General features: G+C 51.3%; 1 protein-coding gene across 1 annotated transcript in view; it reads right to left on the bottom strand.

Annotated features, from left to right (window-relative positions):
• STAMBP (STAM binding protein) overlaps positions 1-19,578 on the bottom strand; it is a 28,884-nt gene that overhangs the window by 8,615 nt on the left and 691 nt on the right. The window contains exons 2-5 of the mRNA XM_027855630.1: positions 13,223-13,440; positions 3,148-3,223; positions 2,575-2,670; positions 856-1,213 (exon numbers count right to left, since the gene is read on the bottom strand). Coding sequence (XP_027711431.1) covers positions 856-1,213; positions 2,575-2,670; positions 3,148-3,223; positions 13,223-13,425 — 733 coding nt within the window. The 5' untranslated portion in view covers positions 13,426-13,440. The remainder of the gene's footprint in view (positions 1-855; positions 1,214-2,574; positions 2,671-3,147; positions 3,224-13,222; positions 13,441-19,578) is intronic.

Genomic DNA, 19,578 nt, shown 5'->3' with positions numbered 1-19,578 from the left:
AATTCGAATGAAGAGAAGTTCACAAAACGAGAGCATGAGGAAGCGATGCGGACGCAGCCTGAACGCTGGCCAGTCCGGGCACCTGGAATGCAGTCCTTCCAGCCTCCCCTTTCCTGAGCGTCGTGCTGTAACTCATCATGCAATACTTCCTTAACTGGGGCTCCAGGACACCTGGCTCACTCCGAATTTCGTTGGATTTCCTTAAATGACACCTTGGAGGGAGGGTTCCACCAATCGTGGCTTCCATGCCGTGATTTCTGCCTCTGCTGTTTTCTGCACCTACTCAGGAAGCTGGGCCCGTGACCACCACGAAACAATGGGAGTCTGGGAGGCCGGCTTCGGAGGGTCAAAAAATGGCAGGAGACTGTGAGCTGCTCTCCTGACCGGATCGTCCAGAATGTTTATTTTGGCCGAGGCCCTTAGGGATCAAAAGTGCTTTCAGGGGGAAACAATTCTTTGGCCTCACCAAAAAAAAGTAAAACCAGTTAGGTGCTAGCGCGGAGCCTAGGAGGTGCAGGATTTCCTTTGAAAGGATGATGGACGTAGTGGGAGAGACTCAAATCCCTCCACAACCCTTAGGTTACTCCCTAATAGTGTTGGTTTTCATGCCAAGGATGCTGAGACCAGCTAGAAAAACAACTGGGTTCCCCACCAGCCATGGGGCCTAGGGTAACGGCCCATTCTCCACTGCCCCTGCCTGTAGCCACAATGACTAGTGGCAGCAACAAGTCGCTGAACTTTTTCAAGTGGGTTTCTCTCACCACCCACTTAGCCAGCTCCTCTTTTGGAAGGGAGCTTTTTGGTGTCTGGTGACACCAACCCAGGCTCTACCCCAAAGGTCAGGGAAAGACTCACTATGCTCTGGGCTGCTCAGAGCTCCGGGCTTCAAGGATCTGTCCACCGCCGGGGGCTTGGCTGGCCCTGGCCACGGGCTGGGGAGGCCAGGCGCTGGAGGAAACACTTCTGTCGGGGGCCTCTCTACACCAGGCACCAGGGGACCACCCAGAACCTCAGGAGCTGCGTCTGGCCTCCCAAACTCCTGCACTATCCGCAGCCGCTCCTTTTCCAGCTCCTGCCGACGGATCATTTCTTCAAAGGCATGAAACTGCTCCTGCTCTGCCTGCTGCTGCTTCTGCTGGGCTACTCTCTGCCGTTCCTCTTCCAGCTGCTGCTGGATGGCCAAGTTTCGAGCAAACTCCTCTGTTTCCTTCTTCTGCAAAGAAAGAGAGTGACTTGGGCTCACACTGCAGTGGTTCCAAACCTCAGGAAGACTACCCAACAGACACACTCAACTGCAGCTACACAGGCCTTCTTACTGCGCCTCCACCCCCTCACCACCACACACACATCTCGCCTACACCCTCCTTCTTCCTGGAGCTGGTCCTCATCATCTCTTGACCGGCAACTTCTAATTGGTCTCTTCCCACCACACTCGTCTGCCAACGGGATGCTCCTGAAGCACTTTCTGACCACGTCACCCCTTTCTCAATGAGGTTCCATGGCTCCCTATTACCTCGAGTGTCAACTATAAAGGTCTTTGGGGGGCATTTAAAGATCTTCACAGTTTGGCTCCAGCCCACCCAATGTTTTTACACTCTCCTCCCCTCTGTCTACTCCATGATTGAGCCACAGTGGCAGCCTTGCTGTTCCCGGCCCACTACAATCCATCTCTCCTCTCAGGTTCTCCCAGGTCTTCCTCCGCCATCCCCGCCCCAGGCCACTGCTAGAGGCTTTCTCTTTAAAGCCACCTTCTCCTCACTCGGTGTACCTAATGATCATCATGTTATCGCCTTCCCATTGGAATGTGAGCTGCTGGAGGGAAGGGACCGCTCGTGCCCTTCTTGGCATCACGAGGGCTTCACCCGAGGCTGGACACCCAGCCAGAGCTTCCCGACAGCTGCTCCCCTGTCCTGCTTGGGTTCATGGGGCCCGTCGTGCTGTTAGACCTCTGGGAGCAGCCCTCCCCTCTGCCAATCCAAGGCTCAGTGCAGAGTTCTGAAGACTCCATCCCTGTTTCCCTAATTTCTATTGCATTTCTTGTGGGTATTTATTCCTTATTTCAGCATTTTGCCATCTACACACACCCTGGAAATAGGAAGCACAAATATTCCGTCCTCTTTTCTACAATCGAGGAAGCAGACTCAGAGAGGTGATTGCCCCCAGTGTCCAAACAACCACTGGAATACCACCACTAACTGAAGACCCCACTGCCTTTTCCATAACATAGAGTGCCGTGGAGAAAGCACCAGACTTTGAATCAGAAGACCTGGGTTCAAATCCAGCCTCAGGTAGTTACTGGTTGTGTGACCCTGTGCAAGTTACTTATCCTCTGCCTGCCTCAGTTTCCTTATCTATAAAATGGGAATAATGGGAGGCACCTACCTGTCAGGGTTCTTGTGGAGCTCAAATGAGGAAACGGATGAAAAATGTTTGCAAACCTTAAAGCGCTACAGAAATGTGTGAGCTATTGTGACGACTACCGTATCATGGCCACCTCCTGGAAGGAGGAGGCAGCAGGTCAGGCTGAGCCACTGGCCCAGGAAATCAGCAGAGGCTCCTGGTTGCCACACTGACCTTTCTCCCATTGTATTCCACATATTCTTTGGTATATCTCTTTAGCAGCTCCTTCTTCAACTCTTCCGCTTTGGGAAATGCGATCTCTTTTAGTTTCTGGGACACAACAAAGAGAAGGGATGTTAGGGGCATTCCCATCTTGTCTCATTGTGGGGCTGAATGCACAGCGTTAACAACGAATTAAAGAAAGCATGCAGACGTGACTAAGATTCCACAAAGCAATCAGAGGCCTCTCCCTGGCTCCTCTGCAGAGCCGGGCAGCACACGGGGAGGGGGACCTCAGCTCTTGTCACCATTCTGATCAGCTCTCTTTTTTTTGTTTTTCCTTTTTCTCCTCTTTTTCTTTTTAAACTTCTTTGCTATGAAGGATGGCCCTTGAGGAGGGGGAGGAAGAGCGATGGGGGGAAACGAAAAGACGCCAGGATGAATAAAAACAAACAGAAGGACAGCCTGGTCCAGGTTGGCTGTGGCAGGACAAAGCAGCCGAGGCAGACCCCGCTCGGCAGGGCCAGGCCGGAGCCTTTCACAGGGAGGGCAGCGCTGGGGGCTCTGCAGGAGCGCGAGCGAGCTCACCTTCACAGTTTCTTTCTTTTCAGGGATGACTGCCGTCTTGTAGTCTCTGTGCTTTGGTAGCTTCTCAAGAAAAAGCCTAAGAGAGAACACAGCAGACTGAGTATGCCTCCAGGAAGAAGGCACAGGGACCCTGACCTGACGTGCCTCTGGTTTCTGTGGGCCAGCATGAGCGCTCACCATCGGCACTGGCGGGCAAGACCAGGGACACGCAAGCAGGCGGCAGGCAAAGGCCCACCTCGGCAATGCCTCACTGCCAAAGGGCTCTCCTTAGGACCAGGAAGGGTGAGCAAGGAGGCACTGCCCATCAGCCCAGGCCTGCGAGATGGCCTCAGGAAGCCCGGGTCAGACCCACACAAACATGCCACTGCCTGTTCTGAAGAAGTCAAACTCATGCCTGTCCAGTTGTGGTACTTTTACCTCCAAGCAAAAGGTTTTTGAACTAGGCAAAGAGATGCATTTCTGAATGGGAGAACTAATGGGCAAAAGGGATTTTTGGGATATGGTTCTGTGCCTCTGGATGCTGGCTGGACTCTGGCCAGCCCTGGGTTCTGCTGCAACAGTGGCCTCATGTGGGCCTCGTGCTCCTTCAGGGGCTTCCGTGGCCTGCACCACACGCTGCCCCTTGTCTTGTTCCAACCAGGGGTCCGACCCCACAGGCTGGATGGGGTGTTGAGCATAAGTATGTCACGTTTGTCTTTCCTGAGAAACAAAAGCGGCGAGAGAGTCCTCTGGCTCTCCTCCAAAGGGAGGGAAGGCACTCACGGAGCCTCCTTAGCTGCAATCAAGTACCAGCCTTGGGAAGCACTGTTTACTCCGGGCATCAGGAAGCGACTACGATGGACTGCCTCTGAAATGTTAACAAGGGTCGCAATTTTGCTCCACGTGGAAATCTGCCTCCAGAAGTTAACAGACACGTTAGAGGACCTCAGAATGGAGACTGCTTTTAACAGGACGGAATCCAAATAAACAGAAACAGAGGCCAAAACAAACAGCGGGAGCATGAACTGCCAACAGCCCTGAAATCCCAGAGCCGGCGTGGGCTGGGCCAGCCGGCCTTCCCTCCGTCCTCAGGAGCAGAGGCAGGGGAGGGATGGAGAGGGAGGAGCCTCGGCCTGGGGCCAGCGGAGCAGGCAAGGAGCAAAGGCTCCCACCTGTCACCTCGGGAGCACAGACGCTGCCTCAAAGGAAACCAAAGCAAAGAACTGGGTCAGCCTGCCAGCCTCGGTGCCCCTACCCGCTGGCCCCCTTCCTTTCCTCTTACTGCGCAGCTGCTGCCTCTCCAAAGAAAGGCAAAAACCTAGTCTCTGCCCTCAAAGAGCTCACACTCGAACAGGGAGACAAACGAACAACTATGTATGTACAAGATACCTGCACAGGAAATGGGAGATACTCTAGGCACTTAGATGGTGCCAAGGAGAGGAAGCGAGACCTAGTGTCAGAAAGACCCTTACTGTCTCTGTGACCCTGGGCAAGTCACTTGATCTCCGCCTCAGTTTCCTCATCTGTAAAATGGACATAGTAACAGGACCTACTGGCCAGAGCTCTCGTGAGGGGAGGGGCACCCCTAAGGACTCTCCTTGCCTCTGACTGGACAGGGCAGACATCAGAGAGCTCCTTCCACAACCTCCATTTAACAACAACAACAATAAAATAAGAACGACGATGAAGATGGTGATAGCTATCATTTATATAGTGCCTACTATGTGCTAAGCACTTCACAATGATCTCATTTGGTCCTTATAACAACCTTGGAAGGTAGGTATAATTATTATCCCCATTTTACAGATGAGGACTCTGATGCAAACAGAGGTTAGGTGAATTGCCCAAGGTCACACAGCTAGTACGTACGTGAGGTCACATTTGAACTCAGGTCTTCCTGACTCCAGGCCTGGAACTCTAACCACTATACCACCTATCTGGCTGTCCCAAGGCAAACTCAGTATCCTGAAGGATCAAATAATTTCTGGAACTCACATCCCTTCCTCTGACTGGATGGGGTGGAGGGTGGGCATCAGAGACTTCCTCCCAAACCCTCAACTTAAGAAAGGGGGCCAGGCTGGACACCTCATCATTTCTCCCCTGAAAGGCGGACTTCCTCATGCCCTTGTGCTGGGTACTGTCCCTCCCCCAGCTCCCTTTTGGGGTTCTCCTCCAGCAGACAGGAGCCCCTTAAGAGCAGGGACTCCTTCCTGGGTCTGAAGCCTGCAGCAAGGCCTGCCCGGCATTTTTACTTTCTCCTAGTAATCTCAACAGAATGGCTAACACATGCCACTGATGAAAACCACCAGCGACCCCCAGAAAGGTCACATGCCCGGTGGAGGCCGGGTACTTGACTTGGAACCCAGTGCTCTGTGGGGAGTATCCTACCTCACTGTTCTGCATCCCTCAGGAAGGCCAATGGTGGACAAAGGCTTTGGGCTCAGGGTACTTGTCACTGACCAGCCAATGAGGGAGTGTGTCCTCCAGGCAAACTGGAAAGTCCTCACAGCTTCCCCAATGGTCCCTCTCCCACCTCTGCTCCTACTTTTCAATCACCTTTCAGAATCCTATCAATCCTTCGATGCCACCACCTCCCAGAAGCTCTCTGGAAAGCTCGTACCTGAGAATGAGCTCCTTCTGCTCTGACCGGAGCACCTACTGCCTTCACTACTCCTGGAGCCTCTGGGGTAGACTAGACTCTACCGTAACAGAGTGTACCATTCGTCTGTCCCACCACACCACTCCTTCACCCACCAGGCATTGTGCACGGTGCAGGAACTGGGTAGACACAAAGATAACGTGACAATCTCTGTCTTCAAGGAACCTAGCATCTAGCCAGAGCAGATGAACATGCCAAAAATGAGATTTGAAGCTCAGGAAGTTATAAAGTGCTCTGAGGTTGGATAAGGAAGAAATCGATCCATTCAAGCTACGGGGAAGCCAGGAAGGCTTCCTGGATCTGACAGGGCTTTTGACTTGCCAGCCTGCCAGCCTTAGAGGACAATGAGGATATTATGAAGCCAAAATGGAGGGAGGGCAGTCTTGAAGTAGGGAACAGTTTAAGCAAAAGTTTGGAGGTGAGAAAGTACACAGCATGTTTAGAGAACAGCAAACAATTCAGTTTCACTCTAGTGTGGCACAGGCAAAGGAAGGGAATGTGAGATAGGGCTACAAAGGCAGGCCAGAGTCAGAGGGGGAAGGGCCTTGAATGCCAGCCAAAGGAGACCCCCTGAAGGCATTTGGGTCATGGAGATCAATATGCAGCAGGAGGATCAGAGGGGAAGAAGAGCATTGGCATGTAAGGGTGGGTAGTAAGGGCCTCGATGAGCCCGGCGGTAGGCTGGGGAGGCAGGGGTGACTCTGTGGGTAGAGGGACGATGGAAGGTCTCGGCGAGGTCCCAGGGAGGTCACTGGGAGAACAGCGCAAGTTAGGATAAGGAAGAAGGTTCAGAGGGAAACCGAGGAGGGGGGCTGCTGGCAGAGGGAGGGGCCGGGGGCCTGGAGGCAGGGATACTCCTCGCCACTCTGCTCAGCACTGTCCCTTCACTGCAGCAGGCACCCAGCAAGAAGCAGCCAAAGGGACGTAGACTGTTGCCCCCTGCCAGGATCTGCCAATGCCCTGGATGGACCTTAGGGCTTGTTTGCTTGATCTCCACCTGAACAAGTCTAGAGGTTATTTCAATTCCACTTGAAACAGTCCCTTGGACAGGGATGCAAATAAGTGCCTACTATGTGCAAAGCAGTCTAATTGCCTGAGTTCAAATCCTGTCTTAGACACTTGCTCCCCGTGTGACCTTGGCCAACTCACTTCCCATTCCTGGGCCTCAGTTCCCTCCTCTATAAAACGAGGGGGTTACATTAGATGGCTTCTGAGGTCCCTTCCACCTTCAGGACCATGACCCTGCCAGGCAAGGCCACTGGAGGATCTGTGATTTCTCTGGGCAGAAGTGTGATGGGATGGAAGATGAATCAGGGAGCCACCTCCCCTAAGAGAACAGAAGCCCTCTCCCACTTAGGAGATGTTCTTTGAGAATGGTTGAGGCTAAAAATGTGGTCAGCTCCCAGCCGACACAGCCAGGAAGAGTGAATTTAGCAAAGATCTCTGGCCCAAAGCCACGCAGTCCATCTACACCTGGGCCCAGACCTCAAAGGCTTACAGCCAGAACCCCTGCTGCGAAAGCCTTGGAGAAACCAAGCCCTCTGAAGCCAGACTGGGACCTTGTCCCTGCCTGTGAGGCCAAGGCAGCTCCTGGGGCACCGTGCACTGGGCAGGGCTTTGGAATGGGCAGAGCAGTCACTGCATACGTAAATACCTACGTCCATGTGTACACACGTACGTACACACGTACACACACACACACGCATGCACGTGCACACCACTATATCATGCTCAGCAAAGCCTTCCGACATCTGGGCAGCCAAAGGAGAATCTCCCTGAGGGGAGTGACTATGTCTCTGGCCTCTCTGTAGTCCCTACCATGCACAGCAGAAGATCACAAAGTGTTTCCAGCATGAACTAATAAATCTTCCAACACAATCCTCGCCTTCCTCCCATGTGCCAGGCACTGTGCTGAGCCATGGGGAAACAAAACCAAAAGACAATCTTGTTTCTACTTTCAAGGCATTTAGACTCTAATTAAGGAAGTTTGGAAAAGGCAGAGACAGTCAAGTTACAAAGGTAAGACAGTTCTGATATGGTGATGGCAAGGGAATGACTTGCCCAAGGCCACTAGAAGAGTCAGCAGTTAATGGGAAAATAGTACCCAAGAGTCTTTGGGGCAGCCGGGTGGCGCAGGGGACAGAGCACTGGGCTCGGAGTCAGGAAGACTAGAGTTCACATCTGAGCTCGGACAAGTAATACTAGCTCTGTGACTCTGGGCACGTCGCTTAACCCCGACCTAAAACTGGAGAAGGAAATGGCAAAGCCCTCCTGCATCTCTGCATGGGTATTCAGTCCAGGGGACACAAAGAGAAGAGTCAGATAAGACTGAACCACAACGAGGTTGAGCTCCCAGAGATTCATCGATTTAGAGGCAAGAGGGGCATCAGACATCCCCTGATCCAACCTCTTCATCCCACAGATCCAGGAAACTGAGGCTCCGCAAGGGGAAGTCAACTGCTCAAGTTTATGTAACTAGTCAATGGCAAAGCTGAGGCTCGTAGTGGGAGGCAGCAAGATCTCCAAGCAGACATTACAGTTGGGTGCCTCTTCCATATGGGCTGGACTACTTGGTCACTGAGATCCCTTCCACCTCCAAAATTCTGTGCTCCCATCTTCTGATGCCTAGGCCACGACTCCACCTGCTAGGCCGTCGAGAAAGCTTTCTACACAGGCAGCCTCCCTGGCCAGGCAACGGAGCCTCCCATCCACCCCCAGCACAGAGACGATCACCAGAAGAACAGGCTGATTCATGTTAGCGCTGCGGCAGGTACTGAACACCTGCAGCCCAGATGTGGACAGAGAGGCAGGGTCACATCTGGCTGGGGCCCAGGGAGCGCAGACACGTCAAAGAGAAAAGAGCTTCATTAAAAGCCGCACAAAGAAACAAAAGCAGCACGGGACATCCCTCTTCCACTGCAGACGGGGAGGGGAGGACAAGAGCCGGCAGGGCAGCAGAGCCCCTGGCACGTTTGGATTAAGAGGATTGGTTGCAAGAGGCCCTCGGAGCCCAGAGAGGAGCTGCCTAGGTACTTTGCAGATCCCTTCCCTGTAAGCTCACCCGATGCCCATAAAAAGCTTTGAAAGTGTCCACGGCAGGAGTGGTTACTGCTCGTGTTCATCAGGGAAAAATGCACTGAATTCATCCTGCTGAGGATCCGTCCTTTAAACTCGGGTCTACAAAAGGCAGCACATTCCTAGAGGAAGAGAGTAGAGGGAGGGGCGGGGGAAGGGGGGCTTCTGGGAAACCACTGGCTCCGGGCTGGGGGAGGCTCATCTAGCCGTCATCTGTTGCCAACCTCTCGTTAAAGTACCTCTGACTGTCCGAGCAAGGCTTTTTTTACCTTCTTTGGGGCCTGGACCCCCTGGACAGTCAGTCTGGCCAAGCTGGAGACCCCTCTCCCAATCATGTTTTAAAGGCATAAAATAAAATGCAGAGGCTTACAAAGAAACCCAAAGGTTAGTAAAAATAGAGGTAAGGGTGTGGTTTTTCTCCCCATCCAAGTTCATGGACTATCTGAAACGTCCCTATGGACTCTGGACCCCAGGTTAAGAACTCTGCCTTTGGAGCCTATTTGCACTTGGTGAGCCTAGGGTGGCGAGCAGAGGCAAGGGCCTGGTACACCAGCCACAAGGAATGCAGGGTGCATTCCCAGCAGCTCCCAGTCAGATCTCATGAAGGGCAGCAGAAAGAGCATTGGATTTGAGGCCAGGGGGGTCATCTCTCTGACCTGCTGACCGAGGCCCAGCACTGGGGCTCTCTGGGCCTGGGGGGAGGCCTGCCAGTAGAGCTCGAGCCCCGTTACAGCAGGGAGCCTCTTATTTTTGTCTATCTTACTCCCCGCACCTATCACAGTGACAAGCACACGGCCTCTATCTGCAAGAACTTGGACAAATGCAAGTCAGCTGCGTCCCATTTCCCTCATCTATTCCCTAGTTTCCTTCAAGGCTACAAATAAGAAAGACAGTCCCTGGCCTCAAGGAACTTACAGTCTAACCTGGGAAGACAGCATGCAGAAGGAGGCTGGAAAAGGAGGGGCACCGGGGGTACCTGGCATGGCATCATGTCCCATGGAGCCCAAACCAAGCAGAACTGTAGATGGGAAGTGAAGAGTGAGCCGGAGATTCCAGATCACAGCCCTCTCCAAAGAAGGCTGGTATACAACCAGCCAAGTGATCACCAAGCATTTATTAAGCACTCGCTGTATGCCAGGCTCTGGGTTAAGACACAAAGAAAGGCAAAAAACCAGCCTCAGTGCTCAGAACAGTGTCTGGCATATAGCAGGTGCTTAATAAATGTTTACTGAATTGAATCGACTCCTACCTCGCCAGGCTGCTGGGAGCAGTGTGCTTCGTAAACCCGAAAGCATCAGAAGAATGGGAATGATCACGTTCAGAAATCTTCAGAATTTGTTCAATGAAGTAAACATCCTGGTGATCTTGCTGGCAATACTCACCGGATGCCCACCGGGCCTGATTCTAGGGCAGGAGCCCTGTGTGGAGGAGGGGAGCCACTCTGGTCCTCAGTCACCCCTTCTGAAGTTCACACTGCCCAAAAATCATTCCTTGAGCACCTGATGCCTCCGTGCTTTCAGACAAGCCCAGAGGAGCTGAAGCACCACTCCCTGCCCTTAAGAACTCACTGAGCTGCAGGGAAGCCAGGGCTCACTAGGATGGCTTGCTGGAGGCCTCAGCAGCGGCTCTCTCTCCAAGAAGCTGCTCTGGTTCTCCTCGCCCTAGCTACCTAGCAGGGGCAGGTCCGCACTCCGGGCAGTCCATGGCGTCAGCGATGCAAATGAACCTGACTTGGAAGGAAAGGTCGCCTTAAAAAGGTTCCAGCTGCTGGTCTCTTTCTGGCAAGAATCTGGACCTAGAATAGAGGTTTCTGAGCTTTTTTGTGAGATGGATCTGTGGACCTCTGGTCATACCAGTTTTTAAATGTCTAAAATAAAATACACAGGGCTACAAAGAAAACCAATCATATTGAAATGTGATTAAAATACAGTAAAGACAAGCTGAGAGAGACAGAGGGGTGAGTGTGAGTGTGTGTGTGTGTGTGTGTGTGAGAGACACGTGGTGGTGTGGGAAAGGTAGCATTGCCCAGCCATAACGACCACAGGCAGCTTCACTCTTAGAGGATGCATGACAGCACCACCAGGGCAAGGTTCCATGGCAAAAAACTCTAAATCCAACCGACAACCTTTTTTTTGGGTCAAGGCTCTTTGCCTCTGTTGTGTCCCAGGGCCCTTGGGCCCAGAACCGTCACTCTGCTGCAGCTTATGGAACTCCTCTTGGAATGACATTTTTAAATGCATAAAATGAAGACGACAGTACTATAAAGAAAACCAATTCTGCTGAAATACCGAGATCAACCCAATTGTAAGAAAAAGCAGTTCCTAGACCCCGGGTGAGAACCTCTGCTGGTCATCTGCATTGCAGAGCCCTTTGTAAGCTTCTTCCCAGAGACTTTAAAGTATTGCTAGACTCCCCAGGCCACTGGGAGAGAGAGAACAGAGCTCCCGGCTGGAAAAGAGTGAAGTTAGCTGGACCAATGACCTCATCTTCTGAAGGATCCCTTTACGCCAGTGGGTAGGTGCCCACAGAGAAAGGCCTAGGGGAAAGGACAGAAGAGGAAAAGCAGGGCACTGAGGCTCCAACAGCAGAATTATTTTCTTAATAATTGGAATTATAGAGCACTCTGAGTTTTGAAAAACATCTAGCATCCAAGATCTCATTTGCTCTCTGTGAAAAAAACCTGTAAGGGAGGCAGTACAGATTATTATTGATGCCCTTTTACAGATAAGGAGACTGAGGCTTAGACAGCTAATGAGTGTTGAAAACAGTATTAATCCCAGCTCTCTCCTGATTCAGTCTCGGGCTCTCTCCATGACACCTCACTGCCTTCTCTTCCATGTTATTTCATTTTTTTCACAAACAATACTGATCTTCTCCTAGGGTGCTGTGTCACCCTGAGATGGTATGCTCTGTAAGTGTAAAGGCTAGCTTCAGGATATGGCACACACACCGTTCATAAGCAGCGGTGTTCCGTGATTAGGGTGACTGAGATAAAGGACATAGGAGGTAATCTACCAGAAAAACGGCAAGGTCGTTCAAGTTGAGGTCCTTCACCTGAGGTCCACAGATGCCCCAAGAGGACCATGGAGAGATTTCGGGGGCTCTGTGAACTTTGATGGAGGATAAGAATACCTCTTCCTTTTCCCTAGCCTCTAACTAGAACCGAACCTTTCCTTCAATTATTTGAAATCAGGATGCTGAGAAAACCTCTAGGCTTGACCAGACTGCCAAAGGCAGGAATTCTTGTTGTAGAATACAAGATCTAGAGCCAAATCCCATCCCATCCCCACTTCCTACCTCTCTGGGCCTCAGTTTCTCCATTTGTCAAATGGACGGAGTACACAACCAGATCTCTCAAACTTCTTCTAGTTCTAAATCTAGAATCCTCCCAATAACTCGGCAAGAGAGGTCATGCCTATTGAATCCACTTAGCCTCAAAGCAAGGAGAATTTGGACTCCTAAAAATCCTGGCTGGAAACCCTGGCCTAGCTTCAGTCCGGAATGGCTGTATAAAAAGCCCTCGTCAATGGACGAACCCTGCAGCCTGGCCACCCCTCCCAGTGTTGGGCCATGCACTGCACCTCCAAACATCTCTCCAGCACATCCCCTTTTCTGCATTCAGCCAGCCGTCGTCCTGGTCCAGGCCTCATCACCTCGTGCCTGGGCTCCCGACCCTGTGCCCCCACTACACTCCCACCTGCCTAGGTGTTATTCCTAATGCTTGGCTTTAACATGAGACTCCAGGGCTCAGCAAGCTGCAGGGGCTCCTTCTCACCTCCAGGATGAGGCACCAACGCTTATGTTTGTTTGGCCCCCCAGCCGAACTTTATTTTTGCCATTAATGGCCTCTACAAACAGTTATCCTGACATTCATGCTATTTCTAACAAATGATAACTTCATTTCCCACCTCTGAGACTTTGTCCTGTTGGCTCCTCCTCAGTTCTGCCTTTTCTCAATGCCTGGTCTCCTTCAATACTCCTGTCTCAGGCCTCTTTGGCCCCCAAGCTGGTGATGTCTTTCCCTCTACGTTCTCCCTGCCCTTGAAGGTTCCTGGAGTGCTCAAGGGCAGGGACAATTTGTGTCTTGGTATCCCCAGCACCCAAGAGAGTGCCTGGCACATAGCAGGTGCTTAATAAACGTTCACTAATTGATCAATGGATGCTACTGATCTATGAAGCTCGACCGATGGAAATATTACCTTCCACGGTAGTATCAACAAGAAAGGAAGAGGATCCACCGCAAAGAAGACATATTCATATCGCAAAATAGGCTCTGCAGCCACAGGGGTCATGAGGAAATGAATACCACTGAGGTCGGAGCCCGGCCCCGGGGTAGGTGAAGGAAAGGTGTTCTGTTCTTACGTGATATATTTGTTGTAGAGGATGAAGGCATGCTCGATGTTGCCTTCCTCAGAGTAAATGGACGCCATGCGGATGATCTCCACTCCTGAACGAAAGTACCGGCGGGGCGGAACATCTTCGTTGACCTCCACCGCACTGCCTACCTGGATGAGGGCTCTGACCCTCTCGTCCGGGGGGAGGCTCACATCCCCGTGGTCAGGCATCAGGGCCAGGTCGTTCTGCAGCAGGAAAGAGAAAGCAAGTGGTCCTTAGAGACTTCAGCCACCTCGCTCACCCAATCACAGACTCCCCAGAGGGGTCACTGGTCCAGCCTTGGCCTGAATCCCTCTGGGGAGGCTCCCAAGGAAGCCCATCGCCATTTTGAGCAGATCCAATGGCTAGAAGTCTTTCCTCACATCAATAACCACCACCACCACCATAAGGATAGCCACCATTTCTACAGTGCCCACTCTGTGCCAGGCCCTGGGGCAGGGGCTTTACAATGATTAGCTCATGGGACCCCCACAACACCCTGGGAGGGAGGGGCTGGTATGCCAAATGTCTCTTCCTGCAGCTTCCCCCAGCTGACCCCTTGGGAGTCGGGCAGAACAAGGCTAATGCCTTGATCTAACAGCTCTTCCAAAGCTTCCAGAGAGCTGCCCCATCCCCCGCTTGGCCAGTCCTCCCAGGGTCTCTTGGATATTCTCCCAGTGGGCTGGAAGCACTGCGGTCTGTCAGGGTCACCCCCAGTGTGGTCTGGCCAGGGCAGGGCAAGGGGAGGAGTCACAGTCATCGGTTCCTCACTCTGCACAAGGTTCCTATTGATTCAGCCCGGGACGGTCTTGCCATCACACTGATGACTCTTACTAAACTGGCTGTCCACTAAAACCCCGAGATCTTTTTCAGAACCGCTGTTCAGCTCGCCTTCTCTACAGCTGACAAGTGTCAATCCTTCCCACCTTCTCATCCATAAGCAGTTATCACAACCTGAAGAGGACCAATCATCACCACTAGGAAGAACATGGACAAGGGAACCAGGGAAGAGGAAAGCGTGGGACGATAGCAGCCTTCAGATATTCAGGGGCCTGTCACGCGGAAGAGGGTTTGCCTTGTTCTTCTTGGACCCAGGGAGCCGAGAAGCTGAGTCAATGGGTAGAGTTTCAGAAAGGGGGCTTTAGGCTTTAGGCAGGAAGGTCCTTTTTTGACATTTTGGGCTGTCCTGAAGTGGGATGGATGGCCAGGCTATGTGACTCTAGTCAGGTGTGTTGGAGTACAGTGTTCAGACAGGGCCTGGTCTAGATGGCGTCCACAAGGGCTCCCACCCTGAGATGCTGTGATCAGAAAAGGAGGAATCTCCCACTGAAGGGGCAAAAGTAGGAAGGGCACCTGCCCCAGGCGTAAGGGCAAAGAAGGTGGTTCCTTCTCCCACTCCCCTCCTTCACCACCAGGGGGCTCCCGCCCTTCCCAATCGCAAGGTCAGGAGCAGTGTCCAATTTTTCCAGGGTCTCCTCACGCTGGGCTTTTAGTGTATAGTGTACAGCACTGTCTGAGAGGAAGCTTACACCACTTTATTGAGTCTGCTGGAGGCTGGATTTCTCTGTGGCTAATTGTGTAAATTTGGGCACGGGGGAAGCAGAAGAAGCAGCTGACTAGGTCTCGCTATCCCTCTGTCCACTCCTTCCATTAAGTCCACATCACCCATCTTAGCACAGCAAGGAATTTAAGACTCGAAAGCAAGATTTCAGTCAAGCCTGTCTCTGTTAAGTAATCTCTGAAGAGCGAAAGGGCAGGTAATTGCCTTAGAACGCAAGACACTGTCCTCTGCCTCAGGGCCCAACTAGGCTTGACAGAGAACATCAAAACACCACTGCAAAGATTATGATACCCAGACTGTCGTTGGGATTGAACGCTGAAGTCACCGATAAGCCTTGGGGATTCTATTTGAAATTCCCTATTGAAGGAGGTTGACTCCTGAAACTAGATGGAAGTGCCAGTAAGTTAAGCTACTCATCTACCAGCTTGCTCTGCTGAAGATTTACAACGTATGAGTTCTCACTCTGGCATTCAATGCCTTCTGTGGACTGGCCCTGCCTTAGCACTTCGGCCTTGTTCCCACTTCTCCCTAAACTCGAAGGGCTCTGTCAGCCTCACCTCCTTTTCATCTTTCAGCTCTGACTGAAGCTGGACTCCACACAGCTTCCCACCAGAAAGGCTTTTCTTTCCCAAGCCAAATTCCATTTCTTCTGATACCTAGTTCACAGGTCCTCCAGGAGGGCTCCCTAGTCCAACTGTAGGGGCACTGGCTGGGAGTGGGGGGGGCTCATTTAAACAATGCCCTTCCTTCTACCAACGAGCAAACGTGGGCCCTGAGAAGGCAAGGGCCTTGGCTGAGGCCATGCAGCTAATAACTGACATTCCCAGACACAGACTTGTCCGTATGGACTTTGGACAAGTCACTGCTCGAGCCTCAGTTTTCACTCTGTAAAAGGAGAACATCGAACTAGATGTCTTCTAAGGTCCCTTCAAGTCTTACTGCTATGATTCAACAAAAGTCACTCCAACTTCAAATGTGTTTTTCAATGAAACCAATCACTTGGGATTTGTACAAGTGCTTAGAAATAAACATGCCTGCAGAGAGTTGGTGGGGCACTTAACTAAGGTCATTTACAGATGAAGCTTGAGCAGTGCTACACACACACTGTAAAGACTGGGGTCAAAGGACCTGGGTTCAGATCTGGACTGTACTTGTTATGTACGTCCCTTTGGGCAAGTCATTTCAGCTCTGGGCCTCGGTTTCCTCACCTGCAAAACAAGTTAAACCGAGAAATCTCTAAAGGCCTACCTAGCCGTAAGCCTACGATCCTGTGGAAGGAGAACGTCAAAAAGATGGAAGGCAGAACAAATGGGACAGGTCTGCAATATTATCTCTGAAGTCTCCCCATTGCTAATAGTGGAATCATCACAAGCTACTCCACACCTCAGTTCAGTAACCTGTGTGCCACATGAGAAAGAACAAATAGGACTCAAGATGACGTAACAAAAAGTGGTTAGACCCAGGCAAGTAGAGAGGAGAAATCTGTGCTAACATTATTTTGAAAGCACTGAAGGATGAGCTCACAAGCTAGCTATCTCGAAGGGAAGTCGGGAACCAAACAACAAGAAAATCACAGATAGTGTTCCTCCCTGAAAAAGGACATAGCAGCCACTGGCTCACCGTGAGCCTGCTTTGTCATCTCTAGACAAACTTTCTGAAAGATCTCCCTCCTCTAGGCAGAGAGGTGGAGGACTGAGCAGGGGAAGATGGGTGGCTAGTCAGATGTGGCCACCATATCAGTTGGTCTGGCTTTAGTAAACAAGGGAGGGTTTATTTAACGCTAGGGGAGGAGAGAAGGAAGCTTATCCAGAGATGACAGTGACATAAAAACAAAAGGCAGGGCAGCTAGGTGGCGCAGTGGATAGAGCACGGGCCCTGGAGTCAGGAGGACCTGAGTTCAAATTCAGCCTCAGACACATGATACTCACTAGCTGTGTGACCCTGGGCAAGTCACTTAACCCCAACTGCCTTGTCAAAAAAGCAAAATGAACAAACAAACAAACAAACAAAAAAACAGGGCAGCTAGGTGGTGCAGTGGATAAAGCAGTGGCCCTGGATTCAGGAGGACCTGAGTTCAAATCCAGCCTCAGACACAAAACACTTACTAGCTGTGTGACCCTGGGCAAGTCACTTAACCCCACTGCCTAACGAAAAAAAAAAGGCACAGATAACTTTTTTTTATAAAGATCTTGGTGAGAATGATTCGTACATATACACAGAGAGTACTCTTGATGAAAAGGTGAGACAGCTGGTTTGTAAACCACAAACAAACCACAGAATTAACTGAAAAGAATAGAAAATATAAGAAACTATGGTTTATCTACTGATTACAAAACTGTGTTTGAGGAGGCAGAAGAGGCAGCCTTCAAGGCTTTCCTCCAACATCTTTCAGCCATACGCGAAGACTAAACTCTGAAAAGCTTTAAGAAAGTGTCTTGTTCTTTGCTCCTCTGATCACCGGCCCAACAAGGACACCTTTACAAAGGGAGAGAGTTGGAAGCCGGCCTAATACGCTCACCACTGTCCTGGACGATGTCCAGCACAGGATTCGGACGAAAAGAGGATCCCCTGGAGATGGTGGAGTCCTCCCAGTGCCTTTTGTGGAGACTCTGTGTGACTGCATCAAGCCCCAGCGGATTCCTAACAGGGTGTCTTCAAAAGTCACTCAAGAGACCAATCCAAAGGCACAGACGAGAAAGTTAAACAGATGAAACATGCCTACTGTCCAGACTAGGACAAACTGTTGTTGGCTGAATTAATCCGTCAGTCAACAAGTATTTATGAAGTACTTACTACGTGCCAGGCACTGCACTAAGTGCTGGGAATACAAAGAAAGGCCAAGACAGTCCCTGCCCTCAAGGAGCTCACAGTCTACCAGGAAAGATAAAACAAAAGCAACTATGTACAGGTGATATATGCAGGATGAATGGGAAATAAGCCACAGAGGATGGCATGAGAATTACGGGGGCTCAGAAGAGGCTTCCTGGGCAAGGTTGGACTTCAGTGGGGACCTGAAGAAAGCCGAGCAGCTCAGGAGACGCAGATGAGGAGGTAGAGAGTTCCAGCCATGGGGGAGAGTGAGGGGGAATGGCTGAAGTTGGGAGATGGAAAGTTTTGTTTCAGGATCAGCAGTGAGGGCAGTGCCTGCATCGTAGGGTACGTGAGGGAGCAAAGTAGAAGACGACTGGAAAAGGGGGAGGAGTCAGGTCAGAAAGGGCCTGAGAAGCTAAACTGTTGTTCAATTGTTTCAGTCACGTCCAACTCTCCACGACCCCATTTGGGGTTGTCTCGGCAAAGACACTGGAGTGTTCTGCCATTTCCTTCTCCAGCTCATTTAACAGATGAGGAAACTGTGGCAAACAGGGTGAAGTGACTTGCCCAGAGTCACAGAGCCAGGAAGTAACGAAGGCCAAATTTGAACTCAGGTCTTCCTGACTGCAACCCCAGTGCTCTATCCACTGTACCACCTAGCTGCTAAAAAAACCAAATAGGGCATTTTATATTTGATCCTGGGGGTAACAGGGAGCCATTGGAGTTTTATTACAGAGGGTGAGAAGAGAGGCATGACACTACCACACCTGTAATTTAAGAAGAATAGTTGGGAAGGAGGGCCTGTAATAGCTTGGTCACAGGGTCACAGGGAAGTTGTTATGAAGTCAGAACCAACCGGGCTTGCCAACAGATTAGATACGTAGGCTGGTAAAGAGTGAGGAGTCAAGAATGGCACGTGGTATCCTCAGGAGTTAGAGGGAAATGAGGAGGAGGGGAGGTCTCGGGAGAAAAGATAACGAGTGTGGTTCTGGACGTGTGGAGTTCAAGACGTCTGCCAGGCAACACCCAGTTTGAGACGTGCAATAGGCAGTTGGAGATGTGAGCCTGGAGGTTAACAGAGAGGTCAGGGCTGGAAAAGGCGATCCAGGAATCATCAGCACTAGAAATCATCATCGAATCTATGAGAGTTGATAAAATCACCAAACAGAATAGTACAGAAAGAGAAGGAAAGGGGGCCTCAGGAAAGGGCCTTGCAGGTCACTGCATTGAGAGTGACCCGGCTGAAGATGCATCAGCTTGGATGTCTGAGGTAGATACCACTGAGGACAGGAGCTGGCGCCAGAACTGAAGAGCAGGAGAACAGGCAAGATAGTGCCAGGGAAAATGTACAGGCCTTCCCAAGACCCCAAGCCTAACCTTCTTAATGCCGATCTTCTTCAGGGGATGCTGAGGGATGACTTGTCTGGTACGGGGAAAGGACTACAAAGTGGAGGCGGGCCAACACCTGCATGGCATGTCTGAAGGTGCCCAAACACCTCCAAACACCTTCAGCACGGCCACCGAGGGCCTCCTGCTGGGAGCTCTGAGCTTGGGCTCTGCACATAATAGGTGCTTTGAGGCCCTTTGGATCCAAGCCTCAAAGTGACACTCGGAAGGAACCTTACAGGGAGCCAGGCCAAACCTCTCATTTTACAGAGGGGGAAACTGAGGGAGGGGGAGGAGAGAAGGTGATAGAGAGTCCCAAGGAAAAGGGGGAACATGAGGGAGAGGGAGGAGGAGCCTGACAAGGACAGGATGAGGAAGGGAGACAGAAAGAGAGAGAGAGTGGCAGAGGGACAGAGACAAGACACAGGAGATGGAGAGGAGAGAGACAGGCAGACACTGGAAGAGACAGGGAGAGACAGAGAGACTCAGAGAGGGAGAGAGATGAGACACAAGGAGAGACAGGGTGTGACAAGAGACAGAGAGTGAACAGAGACAGACAAGGAGAGAAAAGAGACAGAGAGACAGA

This window comes from Vombatus ursinus, unplaced genomic scaffold (genome assembly GCF_900497805.2).
Source record: "Vombatus ursinus unplaced genomic scaffold, bare-nosed wombat genome assembly UNPS02010980.1, whole genome shotgun sequence".
Classification (NCBI taxonomy): domain Eukaryota; kingdom Metazoa; phylum Chordata; class Mammalia; order Diprotodontia; family Vombatidae; genus Vombatus; species Vombatus ursinus.
This window is presented reverse-complemented; position numbering and strand designations above follow the sequence as displayed.